The sequence below is a fragment of the Thalassophryne amazonica genome, chromosome 4, assembly GCF_902500255.1.
Source record: "Thalassophryne amazonica chromosome 4, fThaAma1.1, whole genome shotgun sequence".
In the NCBI taxonomy this organism is placed as follows: domain Eukaryota; kingdom Metazoa; phylum Chordata; class Actinopteri; order Batrachoidiformes; family Batrachoididae; genus Thalassophryne; species Thalassophryne amazonica.
Genome location: NC_047106.1, coordinates 21,757,943 through 21,783,119, shown reverse-complemented (window position 1 = coordinate 21,783,119; position 25,177 = coordinate 21,757,943). Strand labels below are relative to the sequence as shown.

General features: G+C 41.6%; 2 protein-coding genes across 2 annotated transcripts; both read left to right on the top strand.

Moving 5' to 3' along the window:
* The first annotated feature begins 2,913 nt into the window (after positions 1-2,913).
* On the top strand, positions 2,914-21,157 carry six5 (SIX homeobox 5). The gene is made up of 3 exons (XM_034169219.1): positions 2,914-3,593; positions 7,090-8,606; positions 16,476-21,157. Exons 1-3 carry the CDS (start codon positions 2,914-2,916, stop codon positions 17,150-17,152), a joined length of 2,874 nt encoding a protein of 957 aa, XP_034025110.1. The 3' UTR covers positions 17,153-21,157.
* A 333-nt stretch (positions 21,158-21,490) lies between these two features.
* On the top strand, positions 21,491-24,851 carry six9 (SIX homeobox 9). The gene is made up of 3 exons (XM_034169218.1): positions 21,491-21,903; positions 22,658-22,827; positions 24,424-24,851. Exons 1-3 carry the CDS (start codon positions 21,508-21,510, stop codon positions 24,575-24,577), a joined length of 720 nt encoding a protein of 239 aa, XP_034025109.1. The 5' UTR covers positions 21,491-21,507; the 3' UTR covers positions 24,578-24,851.
* Positions 24,852-25,177: the final 326 nt, after the last annotated feature.

The window sequence follows — 25,177 nt, the reverse complement described above, 5'->3', positions numbered from 1 at the left end:
TGCATTAATGTAGACAAGCCTGGTTTCCTACACTGAAAAATATAAATGCAACACTTCTGTTTTTTTCTCCTATTTTTCATGAGCTGAACTCAAAGATTTTCTATTGTGACCATAGGACCTTTGTGGCCAGGTCAGAGGTGGGATTGAACCCCAGACTGGCTGCACTGAAGACCAGGGCTCTACCAGGTTAGCCAAAGTGGAATTCCCCATTAGCCAAGCTAGCGGGAAAGTCTTTTCAATCTTCAACTTGCTACACTATATGCACTAAAAACCTATTTTTTTTTCAAACATTGGTCACAAATCTGTCTAAATTTGTGTTAGTGAGCACTTCTCCTTTGCCGAGATAATCCATGCCACCTCATAGGTGTGGGATATCAAGATGCTGATTAGACAGCATGTTTATTGTACCGCGACGCGCGGGATTCCTCCGCACGTCTGTCTCAATGTGCCGAAAAAGTGCTGATATACACGTCTTCCACAATTCCCGTGCTAGTCAGACGACATACCGGATCAAGACAGCGTCCAGTTTAGAAATGAACGGCACATTCCACTGTTCCAGGAGTTTTTGTCATGGAAAGAGGAGTGGAGGAATCCCGCGCGTCGTGGCAGAGCCGTATGGCACAAAGCAACGCCATGATGAAGCCTCACAGGACATGTTGGGGCATGTCCAGCTCATGCTCAATTTCTCGGATATTCACACGACTGAAAAGCAACCGGAAGCCACCTGAAAGCCGTCCTGAGAGACCAACACGGAGGTGGTTTTGTCCCGCGCCATGAGCGGCACGGTGGCACATTCATCTGCTTCTTTTTCCATGAAAAAAACTCCTGTAACATTGGAATGTGCTGAAAAAGTGCTGATGTCCACGCCTTCTGCCTTTTTGTGAAAGTCAGACGACGTCCCGGATCAACAAAGCTTCACGCTGGAAATGATCTGGTTGTTTCAGCGGGGTTTGAGCCTGTCGCTCTCAGACGCTGTGGGCGGTCTTTAAACCAGCTGGAGCACTCCTTAATCTGTGTAATCCTCATAAAATCGTCCCTGAAAGCCATATTAATTTTCCGAATGGTGTCCACCTGGAGGTCTCTCACAGTTTCAGGAAAAAATTGATGCAGCAAAACTCCAAATCATTCCGCCATTTCCTTAACGACGAGAGGGGTGGACCAGTGCTCACTCAAAGCCTGCTCACAGGCGAATGACACAACCGACAGGCGTGAAAAAACTCACGCATGCGCACGAAGGTTCAAGCTTGGCTGATGCAATCACACATGATTCAAATCCATATGGTTTTTGAAAAAAATAAAAAGGTCCAATACTTTTCTAACAGACCTCGTATATATATATCTATATATGTGTGTATGGGAAAACCTTCCGTGACATTACTTTGGATGTTGGTACCATGGCAGTGCTTAACTATCCCCTTAGTATACCCATAAATGGGTAAAGAGGTGAATTTGGGAAAGCCCACCCTTACCAAAAAATAGTATTGTTAAGTATATAAAAAGTATACTGGAAGTATACTTGAAACATACTTGCATGTGCTACTTTTTGGTAAGGGCAGCCTAACCTGCGTGGGACGAATGAAGACTGAACACAAGTGACGCTAAGGCTAACAGGCTAACTTTGGTTCTTACATGTTATGTTCTGGACAATGGTTTTCATAATGGATAGCTTAAGCATGGGTATTAAAACATATGATTGGCATCAAACAGCTTAAACAAAAAAATAGATAAATAACAGAAAGAAAAACTGAAACCCCGTACAGATGACATGAATGGGTAAATTAGGTACAGAGACCAAAACCACTTTTTGTACCAAGCTGTAAACATGTTTATTTCTGTTCAAAAGACTGAGAATTTAATGTGGCTTCTATTCGACCTGTTAGGGTCCCAACATGTAAAAAACAAACAAAAAAACCACACATTTTAAATGTCAACAAAGTTTATGAATTTAATTAAGTCCACATTGCAAAATGTATATTGTAAAGAAAACCGTTGCATCACAAGCTATGAGCTGTTTTGTATATGTTAATTAATATTTCATGATAACCCTCATTGAGTGTGCCTAATTTGTCACTGTATGGACTTTAAAAAATATGAGTAGTTATATACTATTATATATATTATATAGTATGATGGGCAGCACGGCGGCCAAGCAGTTGGTGCACTTATTTCCAGAGCAACAGGAAATCTGATTCAGACCTTTCCAAGTACTGTGGAGTTGTGCCAGGAATCGCACCCACCATGAAACATCTGGTGTGGTGACTCCAAGTGAAAAAGGTTGAAGCCTCAAGAATGAGCGTTTTACTCAGTATGGTTATTGCACTGATGTCTTAAAAGGTCAGTTAGAATGTTTTGCCACAGAACAAGCCATATAATTCCAGGTAAGTACAAAGTACAAAGTAACTACACCTGCAAATGTACAAAACTTTATGGCTTAAAACGTCTTAAGGTTAGTAAAAAAAAAAAAAAAAGATCAGCCATGTTTATTTCTGCTTTAAGTTGGACATTTTAAAATGGAGTCCTATGGTTATGTGGTCCGTTTTGGAACTAACCTCAAGCGGCCAGTCAAGAGAACTGCAATATTTTTGAGTTCCAAAGGCTTGTAAACAAAGAAGTTTACGGCTTGATAGGCACCCGTCACCCCCCTTCTGGCTACGCCCTTGCTCGTCCTTATCGCTCTATCTAACGCCGACCGAAATGCAAACAAACGTTGAAAAATAAAAATGCATTTGATTTTCTTTCACACCACCAAGACGTTTACCGACTGGAAGACGTTTAAACTAAAGAATAGAGGCGTGATCGCTGACAGATGAAGCCGACTTTGACGAGTCGTCGGCTGGAGAAGAGCAGCGAGCGCCGCGGTGGGAGGAGGAACTACTGAGAGGAAAAAAAAAAAAAAAAAAAGTTAAAGTAAAAATGGCTTCCTTGTCTTTGGAGTCTACAGAACAGTCTGAGAACAGTCCAGAGGAGCCCATCGCAGCCGAGCACCAAGGGGACAAAGATCAAATTTCGGAAGAGTTGCTCCAAAGTTTCCAGAAGTCGGCTCTGAGTTTTTCCACCGACCAGGTCTCGTGTCTGTGCGAGGCCCTCCTGCAGGCGGGCAATGTGGACCGTCTGTGGAGGTTTCTCTCCACCATACCTCCTTCGTCTGAGCTGCTACGTGGCAACGAGACCCTGCTGAAGGCCCAGGCACTGGTGGCTTTCCACCGGGAAGAATTCAGCGAGCTGTACGCCATCCTGCAGAGCCACGACTTCCACCCGTCGAACCATGGGTTCCTGCAGGACCTGTACCTGAAAGCCCGCTACAAGGAGGCGGAGAGGTCCCGGGGCCGCAGCCTGGGAGCCGTGGACAAGTACCGGCTGAGGAAGAAGTTCCCGCTGCCCAAAACCATCTGGGACGGAGAGGAGACGGTTTACTGCTTCAAAGAGAAGTCCAGAAACGCCCTGAAGGAGTGCTACAAGAGCAACAGGTACCCCAGTCCAGACGAGAAGAAGAACCTGGCCAAAGTCACAGGACTGTCCCTCACGCAGGTCAGCAACTGGTTCAAGAACCGCAGGCAGAGGGACAGAACGCCGTCTGGAACCCAGAGCAAAAGGCAAGTTGTGCCAGCAGCACGCCTGGTGATCTGCTGCTTCCAGCAGGTCCAGACCGGTCCAGAACTAGAAAAAGTACCAAACTGCATGAAAGCGTGTGCAGTCAGAAGACGCACAGGCCCGAGTGAGACTTGGTCCACAGCATGTTGCTTTGTTATGAAATGTGAGATCCAGGCGTCCAATATGGCTCAAGTTTCCTGAAACCCTGCACCTCAATCTCTGCTGCAGAGCTGCTGAACGTGAAGCCTCGTGGCCCAAAGTTCTTATGGTCAGACTGGAGGGTTTGAGTAGTCTGTCAGTCTGGACCACCTGCTTGCACCAGCAAAAGACAGAATCTGTTTACTTCCATTTTTCCATTTTTTTCTGTCTGTGAGCAGGATATCAATGAAATTTGGTGGAGCAATAGGTCTTGCTTGGGTCAAGGAAACCCATTATATTTTGGTGCAGATCAAGGGCTGCTTCCTGTCTTCGATCTGGATTTATTTGATCCTGATTTTAGGCTCAAAGCAATCAGAATCTAGAGTTTACTGGTCATAGATGAATAATCAAGATAAATGGTAAATGGACTGCATTTATATAGCGCTTTTCCATCTGTATCAGACGCTCAAAGCGCTTTACAATAATGCCTCACATTCACCCCGATGTCAGGGTGCTGCAATACAAGGCACTCACTACACACCGGGAGCAATAGAGGATTAAAGGCCTTGCCCAAGGGCCCTTAGTGAGTTTCCAGTCAGGCAGGGATTTGAACCCATGATCTTCTGGACTCAAGCCCAACACCTTAACCACTAGGCCATCACCTCCCCCAAGATTCAGAAGATCAGGATCAAAGTTCATTATTTAGGATCAAAGGCGAGTAATCAAGATTATATTACAGGATCTCGTGATTGTCTATCCATAGGTGTACTTTATCATCGTAATTTTTTATTTAGATTCGCAAAATACAATTGAGGTCTAGTCTAGCCGTCATTTATAATATAGATGAGTTTACAAGATAAGTCTTAAAACGTATTTATTTTCTTTGGTTTATCATTAGTTTTATTACTGGTCTTAATTATATCTGCTGTTTTTAATATGTATTTCTACTACATATTTTATATGAACAGTTTTTATCTTATGTTAAGCACTTTGTAAAATTTTCTACTTAAAGGGCTCTCGAAATAAATACTATTATTAATGCAAAAATTACAATATCATTTTAAAATAATAATGCATTATTAATTAACACAATATATGCCTGTCAATAAATCAATCTAGTTTTTAAAAGGTATAGTTTAAAAAATTAATTTGGAAATTAAAAATGAGTTCATTAAATCAGAATCAAAATCAAATTTATTGCCAAGTAAGTTCTCACGTACAAGGAATTTGATCTGGTGTTATTGGTGCATAACAAAAATAATAAAGAAAAGGAAAAATTACATCTTTAAGAAGTAAAGAGTCAAATAGGTAAGAGTATGTTTACTGCTATATAAATATAATGTAGTGGGATGGGGCTCTGCAAAACCATATGATTGGTGTGCAGATGTACAGTAAGATATTTCAATAAATTATATGCTGATGTTTTATAGACCACACAAATATTTGATTTATAATTTAAATTAGTCAGGAAGCAAATCAGTCATTTTATAGTTATAAGTGATCTTATAACTAAAATAAATTCTTTGAAATTTATACAGAAAAATTTTTGAAATAGTTTTTTTTAATTTACAAAGTTGCCATTTTTATGTATTTGTTAAATTGTATTTTTAGATCATTATTTAAATTTGATTTAAAATACTATTTTAATCATGATAAAATAGTCAAGAATTAATCACATATTTAAAATAATCATCAGTTACAGCCCCCTGCCAAATTTTCTTTTATATATATTGAATGGACAAGTGTGTCAAACCTTTGGCTGGTAATGTGTGTATGTATACACACCATATATACTGTATGAACAACAGTGCAGAATCCTTCTTGTATTCTATTAATGTTTTGAAGATTTTAGGTGATGGCCTTGAGGTTATAGCAGCAGGATTGTGGCCAGATGGTCTTTGGTTCTATTCCCTGAAAAATCAAATCGAGACAGAGATCCAAAAGCTTGTTGGACCTGAGCAGAGGTCTGAACTTGTTCAAAAACAGTCCAATCACCGTGTTTTAATACAATGACAGTTAACTCCTCATTTATCTTCATTTTATAAAATATAATTGGCTGTCGTTCAATGTGATTATCTAAGGCAGAATTTTATTTATTGATTTTATTTTTGTGTTACAACCAATGGCTATGTGAATGTCTCCATCAGTCGAAGTCTTATAAGTCAGTCCTGCATAGGCCCCGTGGCCTTTCCCTGGATTTGACAATAGATGAATAGAAATATGGGTAGACAGAGCTGTCTGTCCTTGGTTCCTCTAAAAGCATTTGTAGTTCAGTCCATCCACTAGACCAGACCTGGGCAAACTGCGGCCGGGGGGCCACATGCGGCCCTTTGCATGTCTCTGTCCGGCCCTCATGAGGTCTGTGATTATTATTACATATATTAAAAATGTCAAGCTTGTGTGTTGCAAATCATTAGCGAGGTTTATTTAGGTATATTTAAATATTTACATATTATTACAATAATAAAAATTACCTATAAAAGCTATTAAATAGGTCATTTTTTGTAAAAATTTGTAATGGGAGACAGCCGAGTTATCAATGGTGTGGCCCTCGGACATAATTCAGGTTCCCTATGTGGCCCCTTGTAAAAATTATTTGCCCACCCCTGCACTAGACGATGGTGCTCTATTTAGTGCTTCAAAGGTTTGGGTTATTGCTGTACTGAGTGCACATAATTTAAAACGTGTCGTCTTACACTGAAAAAAAGAGAATTCACTGTTTCGCAGTTGTGAATCTCGCGCCGTCTGGCGGTCCGTGACTCACACGAGAGATCAGTTTCAGCAGAGTTCCAGTTCAGGGCACAATGTAAACAAACCTCATGAAGTATGGACAACAAGACAACATCGGTGCACGGCAGAAGTCCATCACAGGTGTTACACCTCCTCTAGATAATCCTCTGAACTTGGGAGAACGTGTCATCATCATAATCGCCCGTGAACTCACTGAATCAACGCCATCCACATCCTCGCTACCCATGTTTATATGTGAGACGCCAGAACTCTGCTGGTGCCGTGGTGCATTCTGGGAAGCGCAGGGGGCCACCAGGGGATGTTGGGAAATGTTAAAGTACTGAATAGTTGAGCTAACTTAAATTAATTGTTTCAGTTGGTAACATCTAAATGAATTAAGTTGTTTGAACTTAAGTTTGTAAGTTAGAGTGAACTTAAGTTTGTAAGTTAGTGTTGATCTAACTTATTAATTTAACTTAATTAATGTAGATGTTACCAACTGAACCAACTTTGTAAGTTGGTTCTTTTTTCAGTGTATGTTAATGATGATTGATGGTAAAATGAGATTTAAGCTGCTGTCAAACTCTGTTACATGCCATTTTAATATAATCTGTTAATCTTCAATTTAAGTGAATCTGATGGAAACCACAGCACGGAGGACGAGACGAGCACCATGGACGATACTCCTGAAAAGTCGGAGGAGGCTGCTGGATCAACTGCTTCGATTATCTCTCTCTCTACCCTCCCCTGTAGCACGGGAAGCCAGCTCATCCTCAACGGGTCCGGTGGTTTCCTCACAACCTCTCAGCCGTTGCTGCTCAACGGAAACCCTCTGATCTCCAGCGCTGGTGCTGGCGTCATAATCAATGGGCTAAACTTGGGTGATTGTCAGACAGTCACACTGAGTCCTGTTGCAGGAAACTCGCCTTTGATACTCAGTGGGGCTCAAGTCATAACCAAACCAGGTATTGGAATGCAACAGCAGGGCGAGACTGTGGCGGAGCGAGAAGTTTCGGGCTTAGAGGTCAAACGTGGCTGTGTTCCAGTGGGGATTCTCAGCAGTAACTCTTCACATGTCTCAGCCTCCCCTTCAGTTATTTCTCTTCCTCTGGAATGCAAGACAGAGGGTGATGGTGCTCTGAATTTTATTCCTGAAGATGTAGTGATTAAATCAGAGGGCAGCAGCCAGACACTAGCCTCCTCATCCTCATCTCTATCCCCCTCTTCCCCTACTCTGTCCTCCCCGACCAGTCTCCCTTCTTTAGTCTTAACACAAAATGCTCAATGCCAAGAATCCCTCACCATCCAATCCTCTGTGGCATCTGGAGCCATGAATATTTCCAGTTCTGATGTTTCTCTGTCCAGACAACAAGGGGAGTATGTTGTTTTGGCCACTGCTAGCTCCCAGGTAAACCCATCTAGCTCCATGGTTACCTCCAGCCCTCAGGTCTTTTCACTGCCTCAGGTGGTGCCGTCCATCCAGGGTATACCAGTGTCCCAGCTGGTCCAGCACTCTTCAGGAGCCCAGTGCCCTCAGTTGGTTCCTGTGTCCTCACTTTCATCTCCACCTCGCCAAGCATCTCCTCAATTCCAAAGCCCACACAGACTCATCCAGCAGCTCCCTCAGCAGCATCAGGGGCAGGATGCTTTAGCGACTCAAGCTGAAGGTTCGGCAACAGTTGTCTCCATCTCACAGGGCGACAACAGTCCATTTCCACAGGAAATTACACACCGACTGGGAACTGATCCCACAAACCCAACAACTAAAACCAACCCCTCACAGGGCCCGCAGATTATCTCCATCACATCACCAACACAGGTCGTCCCAGTGCCCCAGACTAAAGCCACCATTCCATCGCAGTTGGTCCCCCTCTCTGTGCCTCAGCTGGTGCCAGTCTCCTCCATCCAGACTTCTTCGACTGTGTCTTTCCCACAAGTGGTACCTGCCAGTTCTTCTCTCTCCGTTCCCTCTGCTGGAGTTCCCCTACAGCTCCTGACATCAGCTCCTGGAGCTGGAGCAGTAACTCCAGGACCTCTCAGGATAAACCAGCTCAGACCAATTCAGAGTTTGTCTTCTCCAGCCAACATGGCTCCTGCTATGCAGCTTCTTAATTCTGGGATCATTCAGCTTCCAACGGCCTCTCCAGGTACACTGCTTTTGTTATTGTTTCTCAGTATTTCTGCCATATTGGAAGGGGGTGACATTTTGGGCATGATTTATTTGCCTGTTACTGGATAACTCCCCAAGTGTGGCTGTACCACAGTAGGAGACACCGCTATAGAGTTGATAACAAAAAGAGAGAGCAATAGCTGGTTACTACCCTAGCTAAAAGTATCAAGTTAACCCACCCTACTGGAGTTTTGTAATTGTCATTCTAATTTCAGTAAGTAATAATGGCGTGATAGCATAATATAAATTAAGAACAAGATTAACTTTATTATCCCGAAGGAAATTATTTTGCCAGAGTACCGAACAGAAACAGAACTTTATTTTTTATACAATACGTACAATAAATTTATGCAAAAAACATTTGAAAACATTTGTGCAAGATGTTCACAAATATTGCGTAACTGAATAACTCTGTTCATTACATACGAGGTCTATTAGAAAAGTATCCGACCTTATTATTTTTTTCAAAAACTATATGGATTTGAATCACGTGCGATTACATCAGACAACCTTGAACCTTCTTGGGCATGCAAGAGTTTTTTCACGCCTGTCGGTTGCGTCATTCGCCTGTGGGCAGGCTTTGAGTGAGGAGTGGTCCACCCCTCCCGTCTATTTTTTCATTGTTTAGGAATGGCTCAGAGACTGCCGCTTTGCTTGATCAAAATTTTTTCATAAACTGTGAGGCACATCCAATTGGACACCATTTGAGAAATTCAGCTGGTTCTCGGTGAAAATTTTAAGGGCTGATGAGAGATTATGGAGTGTTACTGTCGCTTTAAGGACAACCCATGGAGCCGGAGGGTGCGCCGCGCTCCGAGCCGCCGTCGTCAGCCTGTTTCGAGCTGAAAACTTCCAAATTTAAGCCTCTGTTGACCCAGGACGTCGTGAGAGAACAGAGAAGTTTCAGAAGAGGTCGGGATCAGCAGTTTATCCGGACATTCCACTGTTAAAGGAGATTTTGTAATGAAAGACGTGCGGACGGATTCGCGCGTCGGCAGGCAGCCGCTCATGGCCCGGCGCCACAGAGAAACACCTCCATTGGAAGCGTTACGGAACAAGTTTGAACATGCCCAGCTGTTAAACAATTTCTCGGATACTCACTCGACTGAAAACCATCGAAAGCCGCCTGAATTTTACGAATGGTTATCAACACGGAGGTGTTTCTCTGTGGCGCCGGGCCATGAGCGGCTGCCTGCCGACGCGTGAATCCGTCCACACATCTTTCATTACAAAATCTCCTTTAACAGTGGAATGTCCGGATAAACTGCTGATCCCGACCTCTTCTGAAACTTCTCTGTTCTCTCACGATGTCCTGGATCAACAGAGCCTTAAATTTGGAAGTTTTCAGCTCGAAACAGGCTGACGACGGTGGCTCGGAGCGCGGCGCGCCCTCCGGCTCTGTGGGTTGTCCTTAAAGCGACAGTAACACTCCATAATCTCTCATCAGCCCTTAAAATTTTCACCGAAAACCAGCTGAATTTCTCGAATGGTGTCCACTCGGATGTGCCTCACAGTTTATGAAAACATTTTGATCAAGCAAAGCGGCAGTCTCTGAGCCATTTCTAAACAATGAAAAAATAGACGGGAGGGGTGGACCACTCCTCACTCAAAGCCTGCTCACAGGCGAATGACGCAACCGACAGGCGTGAAAAAACTCACGCATGCGCACGAGGGTTCAAGCTTGTCTGATGTAATCGCACGTGATTCAAATCCATATAGTTTTCGAAAAAAATAAAAAGGTCGGTTTCTTTTCTAATAGACCTCGTATTCATCCTGCAGAAGGGGAGGAATTGCCACAGGTAGGGAAGACTTCCTGTGGCCTTCTGTGGTGCACCTCAGTGGTCTCAGATTAAGTCTTATATAGGTCCTGAGGCATGATTTGGTGCTGTGTTTATCTCTGGATATCACTGCGTGACATGGATGACTTCTCTGGGATGGGATGCCACTCAACAGCAGATTACATCTCCACCCAAGGGTGGTACCCATTTTCAGCTGGGTGGACTGGGACAATGCAGATAAAGTGTATTGTCCAACAACATAGAATGGTAGTCTTTAGTCAGTGGTATGTAGGCCCTGAGGCCCACTGGTGCCGGTGTCACCAACCAAACGTTCCCCGCTAAAAATCGGCCCGCCCTGCCTTCACCGTGCATTTGTCATTTCAGAGCGTCAGCAGCGATTCACCAATTATCACCTCGTTTCTGCTTAAAACTGACTTTACAATGATTTAAGAGGTTTTACTTTGTCATCTGTTTGTTAATAATCACATTATTCCCTTTGATCGCTTTGGGTGTAGAGAGTCAGACTCAGACATGCTGTTGTGGTGCTCTGATCATGCGTAGTGAAGGCAGGGTGGACCAATTTTTAGGGGGGACCATTACGTTGGCGACAGTGGTACTTATCCCCAGCAGAGTGAAGCAGAGGAGAGTCTATGACTCCCGGTGGATTGTGTGCTCGTCTCCCAAAGGTTACTTCCACATTACAGCTGGCTGGACTGGGACAATGCAGAGGAAGTGTGTTGCCCAAGGAGGGGTTATACCACACTAGGAGGCATTGCTACATAGTTTAAAGCAGACAGAGAGATCATCAATCAACATTTATTTATAGAGCGCTTTACAGCACTGACTGGTGTCCAAAATGTTTAACGTTAAAAACACAAATTCACAAAAATAAAACACATATACAATAAAATTTTACAACAGCAAGTAAAAACAGAACATCTCACCTCCCCACTAGGTGTTAAAAGCCAATTTAAATAAATAAGTCTTTAACTTAGATTTAAAAAGTGCTAGGTCAGGAATAGTACGTAACTCAAGAGGTAGCTTCTTCCATAGTCTGGGGCCAGCTACCGCAAAAGCATGGTCACCCCAGCGTTTATATCTTGACCTTGGAACATTTAAGTGAAGCTGGCCAGACACCCGTAATGTCCTACTGTAAGTGCGCAAAGTTAAAATTTCAGACAAGTAGGGAGGTGCAAGGTCATAAATAGCATTAAAAGCAAACATTAAAATCTTAAAATCAATTCTAAAACAAACTGGAAGCCAGTGAAGTGAGGACAGGACGGGCGTAATATGCCCACGTCTAAAAGTGTTTGTTAAAAGACGAGCAGCAGCATTCTGCACCAATTGGAGACGTGCAACAGAATACTGATTTAATGCCAGAATAAAGTGCATTACAATAATCACGTCTGGAGCTGATGAAAGCATGAATGATAAAGAACTGATCAGCCGATGCTGTTGTCTGTACAGGAGTTTTGTAATTGTTATTCTACTGTCAGTGATTAAGAACTGTGCGTAACAATAATAAAATGAGAGCATACTGTAAATTGAGTAACAATTGCTTCAGAATGTTTGGTGGATTTTCTATGCAGTCACCTGCATACAAACTGGGGGTGTAACAATACACTACCTCCACGATACGATACATATCATGATGATACAGCTATCACGATACATAATTACATCACTGTTCACACTAATTATGTAGACATTAATCTGGTGACTGTTCTAACTTTAAAGAAACATTATTCAGAAGTATAAATTATAATCTTTATTTCCTATTTGTGTATTTTATAAAGTTTAAGTTATAAAGTTTAAGTATAAAGTTATGATTCTTCTTCAAGAGGTATTATTACCTCCGCCAACGAAGTTGGAGCAGGTAGCCTAATGTTTTTGCTCCTGTTTGTTTGTCTGTTTGTGAACAACCTGGAGCCCACAATTTTTCATATATCATTATGACATTTTTACTGAAGATTCATATCCTGATAGGCAAGAACTGATTCCATTTTCAATGTCAGGAAAAATCCCTTTCTTTAACATTGAATGATTTTTCAAAAATTCATAACTCTGTCAAAAGGATCACATTTCTTTCTTTCTTTTATTTGAGAGCATTATGTAGGATGGTATCCTTTATCGACTGACAAAGTTGATCCAGATCTGATCCAGATTACAGATTTTGTGGCCATTTAAATTTAACATTGAAACCCTATTTAATGTATATTATACATTGTATCTTAATCAAACGTGCCCCAATCACTCTCATATTTGAAAGTGAGGTGCAAACTGGCACTATCACAAAGTTTGATCCAGATCTGATCCGGATTGTGGATTTTGTGGACATTTGAATTTAATATTGAAAAGCCCATTTGCTGTGCATTTTGCATTATATCTCAATCAAAATAGTAGAGAAGCTTCAATCTTCGACTGGACTGGGTTGCTTGACGCAAGGACGTTTTGCTTCAAATTGCAGAAGCTTCCTTAGCTGAAATTCTTGCTCTGGTGGTCTGACTTCTGTCTTGACTCTTGTAGAGAAGAATAATCAAGAAGTCACAAAAGCTGGAGTTTTAAACCTAACCAGACCTCTCTTACCGAGAGGCAGACTGCTATAGGCTGGTGACTAAAAAATAGCTCTAATTAGCACCTATTGTGCTCTAGTTAACACCCTCCTAATGACAGGGCAGCTGTCCCTCTCCTGATGGCTCCCTTGACGACTCTGCTGATGACGTGAATGACTCATTACCATGAACAAAAGACTGAAACTGCTTTGACCCGAGTACCCCATTGTAAACAGGGGATAAAGCGTGTCTCAGACCCCCTCCCCGGTTAAGGCTGGGTTTCAAACGTTTCACAAAGAATGCCTCCTTCACCCCTCTCTCAAACCATTTCTTCTCTCTGGCTAATATTTTAACTTCCTTGTCCTCAAACGTGTGGTTCGTGTCTTTAAGGTGGAGATGAACTGCAGACTGAGGTCCACTGGCGACCTCTCTGCGGTGCTGGTATAGCCTTTTGTGTAAAGGTTGCTTAGTCTCACCTATGTAGTGTTCGTTACAGTTTTCCTGACATCTGATAGAATACACTACATTGCTCTGTTTGTAACTAGGGATCCTGTCCTTAGGGTGAACTAATTTCTGTCTCAAGGTGTTAACCGGTTTAAAGTAAACTGGGATTTTGTGCTGTCTGAAGATCCTCTGTAGTTTTTCCCCTACTCCTGCTAAATAAGGGAGAGACACTCCTCTTCTTTTTGTCTCCGTCTCCTGTCTATCTGGTCTCTTTGTTCTCTGGGACTTCTGCACTTTGTCCAGGAACCATCGTGGGTACCCACATACTGTGAGGGCTTTCCGGACAAGTTGTTGTTCTTTTAGCCCTTCCCTCTGCAGTTGTGGGCACCTGTAGGGCTCTGTGTTGAAGCATCCTGATCGCTGTTCGCTTTATCCCCTGTTTACAATGAGGTACTCAGGTCAAAGCAGTTTCAGTCTTTTGTTCATGGTAATGAGTCATTCACGTCATCAGCAGAGTCGTCAAGGGAGCCATCAGGAGAGGGACAGCTGCCCTGTCATTAGGAGGGTGTTAACTAGAGCACAATAGGTGCTAATTAGAGCTATTGTTTAGTCACCAGCCTATAGCAGTCTGCCTCTCGGTAGGAGGGGTCTGGTTAGGTTTAAAACTCCAGCTTTTGTGACTCCTTGATTATTTTTCTCTACAAGAGTCAAGACAGAAGTCAGACCACCAGAGCAAGAATTTTAGCTGAGGAAGCTTCTGCGATTTGAAGCGAAACGTCCTCGCGTCAACCAACCCAGTCCAGTCGAAGATTCAAGTTTCTCTACTATGGAAACCACCTGGACAACTGAGAGCCTACACAGAACCTAATCAAAAGTGCCTCAGTCACTCATTTTTTCTGTTATGGATTTACCTACAGCACCAAAATTAGATGAAGGTTCCAATTATTTGCCTGTTTGTCTTCCAGTTATAAGTTGGAAACCAAGTGGGAAAAAAAACAATGACAAATTGTGCATAGCAACGATCACCAATGTTCTGTGAAAATTATCTGAAAAAAGAATTGAGAAACTTAAAAAGATGGGGGGAAAAAAACTGACACCACAAAAAAAACTTTGATTCAAGTGCATGAACTAAATACATACTCCTGACATTTCATCACATATAATTTAACTTAAAAACCATTTCTGACAGGACTTTGACCTTGAAAATTTTTTCCAAGGTAAAAATTTTGTGCAATTTGAAACTACTGTCGTAAAGCGAGGTGCTGTAGCTTTAAAAAGATACGATTCAATACAGGTTTCACAATGCAATTATCACGATACTTGGTTACATTCCTAATACAAACACACGGCTCTCAGATTTCACTCCAGTTCTACTGCAGATTTCACACATTTGTGCCGTCTCACCCTACGGCACAGAAAGGTTATGACGGCATGTTAGAGAAAGTATACGAGACTGAAACACTTTAGTGAGGGGAGGTGATAGTCTAGTGGTTAAGTGTTGGGCTTGAGACCAGAGGATCCTTGTTTCAAATCCCAGCCTGACCATAAAATCATTAAGGGCCCTTGGGCAAGGTCCTTAATCCCCTAGTTGCTCCCAGTGTGTAGTGAGCGCCTTGTGTGGCAGCACCCTGACATCGGGGTGAATGTGAGGCCTTATTGTAAAGTGCTTTGAGCGTCTGATGCAGATGGAAAAGCGCTATATAAATGCAGTCCATTTACCATTTAGTGAGACACTACTTCATCAAACCCAGGTCTGCAAATTGGTAGCCATAATCAGTGAGTTAGTAATATAATTACACATACACTCACCAGCCACTTTATTAGGTCCACCTTGCTCGTACCAGGTTAGATCCCCTTTTACCTTCAGAATTGCCGTACTTCTCCATAGCACAGATTTAACAAGGTGTTGGAAACATTTTCTCAGAGATGTTGGTACAGCGTCATGCAGTCGCCTATTCAACTTGTCTGCTCATTCTCCTCTGACATCAACAAGGCATTTTACTCCACACAACTGCCACTCACTGGATATCTTCTCTGTTTTGGACCGTTCTCTGTAAGTCCTAGAGATGGTTGTATGTGAAAATTCCAGTAGATCAACAGTTTCTGAAATATTCAGACCAGCCCATCTGCCACCAACAGCCATGCCATATACAAAGACACTTAAATCCCTTTTCTTCCTGATTCTAATGCTCGGTTTGAACTTCAGCAAGTCGTCTTCACCACGTCTAGATGCCTAAATGCATTGAGCTGCTGCCATGTGATTGGCTGATTAGCCATTTGTGGTAACAAGCAGTTGAACAGGTGTACCTAATAAAGTGGCTGGTCAGTGAGTGTATCATATACACAATCTCAGGAATTATGTTATATTGTTATACAAAAGCGTAGTAATATCCAAATTTTGATTTAGTTTGAAGTTGCTGAAGAAATTTAACAAAACACCAAAGCAGTTGCTACTATGAAAAGTAAAACAAAATATGCAAAAACTTTAGAGTTTACTAATAATAAATTACATATGCCACGCTCAGTTTTTTTTTCCTTTGAGGATAATAAATAACACAATCCAGGATTGCTGCCAAATATATTCAGAATGCTCTGTTTTTATTACTATATGCCACACAGACACAAGTGTCATTTACTATTGTCTTACACACTGAATCCAACCAATTCCAACCACAACTACATTGATTTAAAAAAAAAACCTGAGGAAAAATTGATCTTGGTGTGGTGTAATTTTTTTGTGATATACCAAACGATGTATGTGCAAAAATTGGTGTTTTTACCATAAAACATACAATTGTAGTGATATTTTACACAAATCTGCCCCAATAGAACAGCAAACCTCACTTTAAAATATTTCTTGGGTATACGTATACAGACTAAGTTTGGAACTGATCAGTCCCTAGGTGCAAAAAGATATCGGCCAAACAAATGTTTATAGTTTATTACTTGTTCATAAAAATTCAGTTGTCTCTGAGGTGGAGTAGAAAAATAAATGGTCGCTATGTTGCTGATTATGCTCCAGTTCAGATAAAATTGTTGCACCTTTTAATGTGTACTTTATCCCTACTGTAGGCAACATTCTCTTCAGTGGAAGCCCTTACCTGAGTGTCCAGCAAGGCAAGCTGATTTTGACCATCCCAGCAGGCATCCAACTCACCAGTGTACCCCTGAAACCAGTCTCCGAGGGTTTACCCATCACTGCCAATGGAGTGACTCCTGTTCTCACCCCTTCCACCCCCCCTGCAGCCTCCCAACCTTCAACCACCTCAGTACTGACTTCCAGTGGCCTTGCATCATCTCCTCTGAACTTCATCAACTCCTCTCCACTGTACTGTGCTCCAGAACCTGGGATTACAAGTCCCCAAACGCATGCCGTCCATTCACCTCACGTGCTGGACCATTCAGTCGCCCTCACAACACCAAACACTCTCACTCCAGAAAGCATGCTCACCTTGAGTCCCATGTATGGCGGAGTGACACCCAGTGCACAGTTATCCCAGCCAGGTTGGAGCCCAGTACCCCTGTCCACTTCGGCCAGTCTGTTTGATGTCCGCGGGAAGGGGGACCTACCCGTAGACCCGGCTCTGTTAGGTCTACCTGGAGGGGAGTCATTGCTTCTGGGGAGCACTTCTCCAGAGCAAGATGTTGAGCCTAGTTCCCCACTCGGCAATCCAGAGGAGATGGATGGAGATCCAAAGATTCTTACTCAGCTCCAATCCGTCCCTGTGGATGATGACCTTGGCTTGTAGATTCTATTGGTGTTTGGCAATCCCATTTCTTTGAAAACAAATGAGTGGAAGGTTATGGCCATGCTCTGAGAGCTCATTTTAGTTTTAACTAATTTTATTTGCATACACACACACAAAAATGATTAGGCTCTGACATTTTCGTAACAGGATGATCTTTGGCTGAATAAAGGTTGCAACATGCTGTCAGACAGTCTCTTTAAATAGGTTTGAGAGACAGAAGTCCCCACTTTGATGACAAAAACTCTGGGTAGAGTACAGTAAATCTCTTTTCAACTCCAACGCTTGGACAGCCATGCCAAGCTGATGTACTGATTGGGCAGAATTGCAGTGACAGCAATAGGTGTGGTGCCTTTTTTTTTTTTTTTTTTATTCCTTTTTTTCATCAAGGCCCATTTTTTTATTTTATTTACATTATTATAGATGGATAATAAATGAGAATATCGATGACAACTGGATAACAATCAACCCTCAATATCCCTGAGGGAGTCTTCCCAAGGGACCAATAAAGTTCTATATAATCTATCTATATAATCTAATAACAAGAGCAAAAACAATCTTACTGCCAAAAATCTTGTAAAATTGTCAATATCAAATTATGATGTGAATTATTTAAAATTGTGATTCTGAAAAAAAAGTTTCCACATGAGCTTGCTCACATGAAATATGTTGCCACCTTGAAAGGTTTATGTTGCTTTTGACATAAATCTCACTGAGTTTTACAGTTGCATTCATGTTTTGAGATTGACAAGTTTTTTTTTCTCAGTGGTGGGCACAGCTAAACTAAAAGTTAGCTTTGTTAACTGCTAATCTGCTAACTCAAAAGTTAACTGTGAAACTGCTAACGTTTCTAATATGAATTTAGCGTCTCCCCCCCCGAAAAACCGATCTAAACAGCTGAAATTTGAATATGTTGAAGCGTAAATATGGAAGGCTTGTTGCCTTCATGTGATGTGTCGATTTCACTTATTGGATTAGTGTGTAAACTCCAACAAGAACTAATATGTTTGACTTTAGAGTTTATGTTTAATCTTAAACTTTATTAAAAAAAAAAAACAGCTATCTGATTTAAAATTAGCAGTAGTGAAGTTATTTGAAGCTGATTGGTTTTAAAAGTTAGCTAACAAGCTAATCCACAAAAGAAAAAGTTAGCTTCACTTATTAGCTGTTAGCTGATTAGCTGAACTGTGCTCATCACTGGATTTAAATATTTGTCTAATTACCTTCAAATTAAAGCTAACATTCCACACTGTGAGCTCATATTCATATTTTCTTTCACTTAACTCAAATATGCCACAATAAATGGCTAAACTCTCCACTTTGTCAGTGTCAAAATTGTACATGGGCCTAACTACATATTAGCAGAGCTACATGGGTCATTCAGCTACTATTTTATCATCTTACAAACTGATGCAGTGATTATTAGTGAAGGCCATACAGTGAAGGTTTCACTTAATACCACATGTGCTTTTAGTAATGCCTCATAATCACTTTTTTTTTTTTAACTTCGACAAAGTTCAGTTTGCAGCAGCAGTTCCACTACATAAACAAAACTGATAAACCAAAGGAATTTGGTTTATTTTGCTTTACAACCAGAATTCCAGAACTCAGCCACAGAATGTATTCTTCTCAAATGGAACAATTTTTTTTAATCCATACTAGTTAAAGCTCCATCTTAGTATAGATGGGATTAGATAAGATTTTATACATATCGATGCCATTATTGAATGTACTTAACGGTCCAATTCTTTATTAACTTCTGATAGTTTTCCCAAGTGGAAAAATGTAGACTTACCCAATTTTTCAAGGTCCATGCAGCTATTTCCCTTGTTGCTAGATGCAGAGTTTGACATCAGGATGCACAAGCTTCTGCAACGTGCAAATCTCATTAAAAACATCATATCATTGATGAGAGGAATTGATAATGTGTGAGACCCACAATTGTCTTGGGTCAAGACTATGATAAGTTCTATAAATTCCTTCCTGGACTCAGCCATTGGAAGTGTATCTGAAAGCGATGAAATTCCTCAACTTGTAGAGACATTCACTTAGCCTTTAAGATTGGAAAAACTTATGGTAACTCCCAATATCTTTGCAGGGGAACAAAGGTCTAAATCTTTAGGGTGCTGGTGCAAATGATTTGATGTCTTGGGTGCTAGGTCTCTTCAGAGGATCTTTGGGTCCCACTGACTTTGTGTCAAACGAACGGTTACTTGGCAGAGGATTACTTGCATAGTGAGGGAATGTTAGCTAGAACATTTTGACCATGTGGTGTGTTTCCCTGGGTATGATCCATCACATAGATGCCTCAGTGTTGACCCCAGCAGATTGGAGAAGGCCAAGGGGACGTGTGCATTTCACTTTGCTGAGGCAAATGGATGGATACTTTCGATAGGTGTTACCACCTAGTCACCTCTGGGTGACGTATTGTTATTTGGAGCTGTATAAAAAAGAAACTGAATTTAATTAAGAGGTGTGGATGGAATTGATGTTTGTTGAAATGTTTGCCATCGATGACCCAAGGCCGTTACGCACTATTGTGGATGTGGCAAAGCACAGAACCAGTGCAAGCGCAGAGACTTGTCATGAAGCATGCAATTCTGATGGATCGAAAAGTCTGGAAGTTGTTCTCGATTCTCATCCCTAATACTAAGCTGTATAACATAAATATGTTCAGTTTTTGTTGCCCTTCATTAGAATTATAGGCGTATACTCTATGCAATATATGTAATGTTCTTTATGGGACACTATAAGGGCTGATGTTAAAAGCCAGTTCATTTGGGAGATTTTTAATTTTTAACCTTTGAAACACAGGAAGCACAATAGTACGCTACACTAAATCCTTTGCCGTGATCCCACTTGGTTACCCACTGCACCTTTTACATTACTTTTCCTTTACAATTATATGTGCCTTATTTTAGTGTGCTTTTTTATGTTTTCACTTAACCTACATTTTATAATTGTATATATATTCACCCAAAATTCTGATTTCACTCCGTAAGGATTCATTGTTCCTCTCGCTCTTATTTCTCTATCAGTTTGATCACCAAAGACAACGTGACAGTCCTGGATGCATTGGTCTGTCTTCTCGTTTTTGTATATTTTGCACATTTCATTTATGTATATGTTTACGTTGCGCTGCTGTGTTATGACAGCACCAGGGCTCCTTTTCTATATGAATTTTTTTTTTTATGTTTGGACCTATGTAATCTCACCTGACAGCGAGTTGAACCGCTAAGCCAAGAGATGGTCTAAGCATTATCCTACCAATTTAAATGTAAATGAACTTTATACTGTCATAACACATGCAGCGGTCAAACCTCATTGGTACAAAAAAGTACAGTGCAACGTCTAGTAACAGTGATGTCCTTTGTGTTTTTATTAGTGTGTCTTTTTCATACGTTGCATCTATTTAAAGCATGTATCATTCAGTTGCCTCGTCGGATGAGTTCTTGTAAAAGACGGACATAGGAAATGATGCTTTTCGAAGGTCACAGTTTTGTGCAAACTGAGGTTTGCAGTCTCAGACTACGAGTATTCAGGTCGTGATTGTTTGAGAAAAGTCGTCCCCGGTTACAATTTAATTTGGGCATTTGTTCCCGATGGCCTTTTCTTAGGATATGAAACCGCTTTGATAAAACAGTTGTAATAGTTTTATCATCATATAAACTTTCTGGGATAAAGGGAAAACTTTTTCCAACGTGTAAAATGTGGTCGCCCGCATTTGTTTGTATGAGCCATTTCTTACCAAAGTATGTAAACATTGAAGCCCATGTGGGCTCTTGCACATTTGTACCCGTATTGTTGTAGCCGGATGCGTTTGTACTTTTACTCGACATGTAACAGGCATGACTCCAGCTCAAACCAAAGACAATGTATTCTGTTTGACTTTATTTTTCAAAGGGGTCGTTTTGTCACTCGGTTTTTGTTTCCTCTTTTTGTTTGTATTGAAATGCATTCTATTTTTTATATCATGTGATATTGTAATAAAATACATTTACAAAATTCTTTGGCGTGTATGAGGTTTTAATCTTCACCCTCCTGCGTCCTGTTTTGTTACTAGTATCGTCGCCTGCAAAGTTTGTCACTGGCTTTTGCTTCTGTGCAGGAAAATTTTATTCAAATGAAGTTTGAGTTCATGATTTCCCTCTGATTGAACGACAGCACAGGTATTTGCACAAGAGAATGAAGGCTGCGTTTGGGTGTGTTATAACCCTTATGTTCTCAGGTTACCTGGGATTTGGTTCTGCCAGAGCATGATGAGTAATGATAAATGCAACCAAACACAAACCTCTAGGCTGCTGCTCCTTCCAGCACAGATTCCAGTAAGGGAGCAACTTCACAGTCTTCATTTGGCGATGATCTTCACAGCGGAGCAGGTTGCATGCGTGTGCGAGGTCCTCCTGCAGAGCGGATGCGTGGAACATCTCGCCGGCTTCCTCTGCACTCTGCCTCCTGCTTTGCTCACCTCATCCTGCTCCTGCCCCGGGGACTTGGAGAGCGTGCTGAAGGCCAAAGCGGCGGTGGCCTTCCACCAGGGGTGTTTCTCTGACCTCTACACCCTGCTGGAGGGCTTCCCCTTCTCCACACGTAGCCACTCGCTCCTGCAGCAGCTCTGGCTCCGAGCCCACTACATGGAGGCTGAAATGCAGAGGGGAAGACCCCTGGGAGCTGTGGGAAAATACCGCGTAAGACGAAGGTTCCCTCTACCGGACACCATCTGGGATGGAGAGGAGACCAGCTACTGTTTTAAGGTAGGCAAAGTCCTTCCACAAATTTTAAGTTTCCAAAATAGAACCACTATCCTGCAGGGTCTCCAACTCCCCATGCTCCATCTACTGGTAATACACCAAGCTGGAGTCTATCCCACGGCTGACACAGACCGACACATTAGGGTCAGTTTTAGTCACCACTTCACCAAACCTGCATGTCTGTGGAAATGGGAGGAGACCAGAGCACCTGGAGGGAACCTAAACCCCCAAACAGAAAGGACCAGGTTGGACACAAACCTGGGACCTTCTCGCTGTGAGGCAACAATGCCAACCACTAATCCAAAATTTTAAACTATTTCAATTAAAACAATAAAAAAGTGGACAGACAACCATTTGGTTCTCAGGCAGTGACATATTGGTGTATGTACCATGGTGGCTTAGCGGTTAGCACTGGTGCCTTACAGCAAGCAGGGCGTGGGATCGCTTCCTGCCCTTTCTGTGTGGAGTTTGCATGTTCTCACCGTGTCTATGTGAGTCTCCTCCCACAATCAAAACATGCTTATTTAGGGTCTGCTTGTTTCTCTGCCCCTGACCAAGGCAGTGTCTCTACATCGATAGTCCCCGGGCACCAGACTGTGGCTGGTCACTGCTCCTAGTGGTTGGATTGTGCCTAACTAATTAGGATGGGTTAAATGCAGAGGACACATTTCACTGTATGTATGTATGTACAATGATGATAAAGGCTCTACTCTCTATGTTTGCCATACAAATTTGACGTTAGCCGATGCATTAACAGGAAAAATCACGGATGATACTCAGACAGTGGTACCATCGCAATCCATATCCCTCGACACTGGAGAAACGAGAGCTCGCAGCTGCCACTGGTCTGACCACCACACAGGTTAGCAATTGGTTTAAAAACCGCCGGCAGAGAGACCGAACCACTGCCGTTACCACGTCAACAAGGTTAGTGATAGGACAGAACTTTCTTGTTGAATGCTTTACTACTTAACAAATACTGCCAGAACAGAACTCATTACAACCTGCCACCCGTAATAAAAAGTTCAGCTACAGACTTTGTTTAAGGTGGCCGAGGGTTACGTGAGGATCCAGCTTTCTGTGGGTACCTGTGAATATCATGCACACAAGTATCATTATCCACATTATGTTTCTACACATCTTGTGGATGCAAAAATGTAGTAAATGATTTTCATTAAACCATGTGAGGCTGTCCAAAAGGACAGTTTGGGGTGTGTCCAGATAACACTGATCTTGTGGTGGTACTGTATGGTAAATTGACCTTGAGCAGGCGGTCCTCAAAAACGGAGTAACTGTGCCAGAAGTGAGGGAAGCCACCAAGACACCCGTGATAAGTCTGCCTGTCATTGGGAGGTATAGTGCTTCATGTAGTGGCACAGAGAAGGGCTTTCTTAAAAAGATGTTAAATTTGGCACTTGTCAAAATGCACATGAGAAAAACAAACCTAGGTTTGTTCTTTTTTATGTATTGGAAATACTTCTCTATTCCACTTTATCATGAAAGTGGTGTAACAGACACAAGTTCCACTATGCAAGTTCTCCAATCATAGCCACAGTAGCCAATAACTCCTTCAGAATAGTCATTGTTGTCTTGGTGGCTTCCCTCATCAGTCTCTTCCTTGTAGTCTGTCAGTTTTTGAGAACCACTTACACCAGATAGATTTACCATACAGAACCACACTGATTGTATTCCTTCATGATTGATGCAAATAAAGTCCAAGACACACTCAGTGACTCGCATATGTTTATATATCCATCCCCTGATCTAACTAACGAAAACAAGTCTGTAAAAGTGATGATTTGCATGAACAATAATCATTCATCCAATTACATATGGCCCCAGAAAATGGAAGTGCTCAGCATAAAATGGCTGCAATTACTAAATGGCTAATGTAACATTTCTGTTCAACCATTTATATGAAAGGTTAAAGTCTACACTTACAAACACATCTAGATTATGTCATTTCAATTACATTGTGGTCGTGTACAGAAGGAAAATTACAAAAAAAACAAAACTGTCGCTATACTTGCTCCTGAACTCTGACCTTGATTGCTGACTGTTCATGATCAAAATCAAATCACTTCTTTCAATCCATAGACCCAATGTACCTGCCAAGTTTGGATTAAGTGAACACTTAAAAATTCTAATGTGATCACAAGAACATTCACTTCTGGCAGAGTAGTTACACAAATAAATAATGTTAAGTTTTTTCCAGACTTGCAAATCAAACTTTTACAAAACAAATTTTAACACCACACGCTCTGACACAGTATCAGTAAAACTTTCCATTGAAAACAAAACAAATATGTTGATGATAAACTTCCTTTACAAAGTGTAACCCACGGATGATCCAGAGCAAAGGTCGCACACAGCTCTTATCCCTTGAGGGGTCAAAAGGCCACTGGTTTAAACTGTCTACTGCCTTCCTAAATTGAGAAACACTGCCCTCTCCTGGATAAATCATCAATAACAGGTGTTTGTTTGTTTTCTTTCTTCCATTTTTTCTAATTCTCATCTGTTCAGTTTCCAAACAGCTGGTTTCAGAGGAACTTTGAGAGAAATCCTCCCACCACATGAAGATGACCTTTCACCTCCAGGCAGCCCTGATCTTTACTACCCTCGAAGTTCACCTCCTCACCTGACTCATCCATCACCACCTCCTTTACGACACATGTGACGAGGCCTGATCTGAGTTTCTGGTTTATCTGATCCATATCAAATTGAAAACCAAGTTCACAGACCTTTGTCAAAAATAATTTTTTAAATAACTAATTTAAGAGCGACAAAGCAAGTCTGGTAGAAATCAGTACAAGTATGTGGGAGCAGCAGGCCAACAGACTTTTGGCAAATTTGACCTTTCTCGGAAATTCTAGAACTGACCTACATGTGTGCCATGTTTGGTGCACATCAGAGTGGGGGGGGGGAACAACAAAAACAAAAACACACAAAAAGAAATCAGAATTTTGACCTTGACCAAAATAAACCCTTTCAGGTTAACCATCACCCACACATCAAGTTCGGTGGAAATCAGCTCTGGGAGGGTTAAAGGAATAAATGGACAGAAAGAAAACTAAAAAACAATTTTATATTTGACCCCAATGACCTTGATCTTTGCTAAAACAAACCCCTGAAGGGCAAATCTGAGATCAACCAACATGTACACAAGCAAGTTTTGTGGAAACCAACCTGAGCATCTGGGAGTAATGCAACAAAAACAAACACAGAAACATTTCTCCAATTACAGCATGATGACATGAAGTTTATACACTCGACTAAA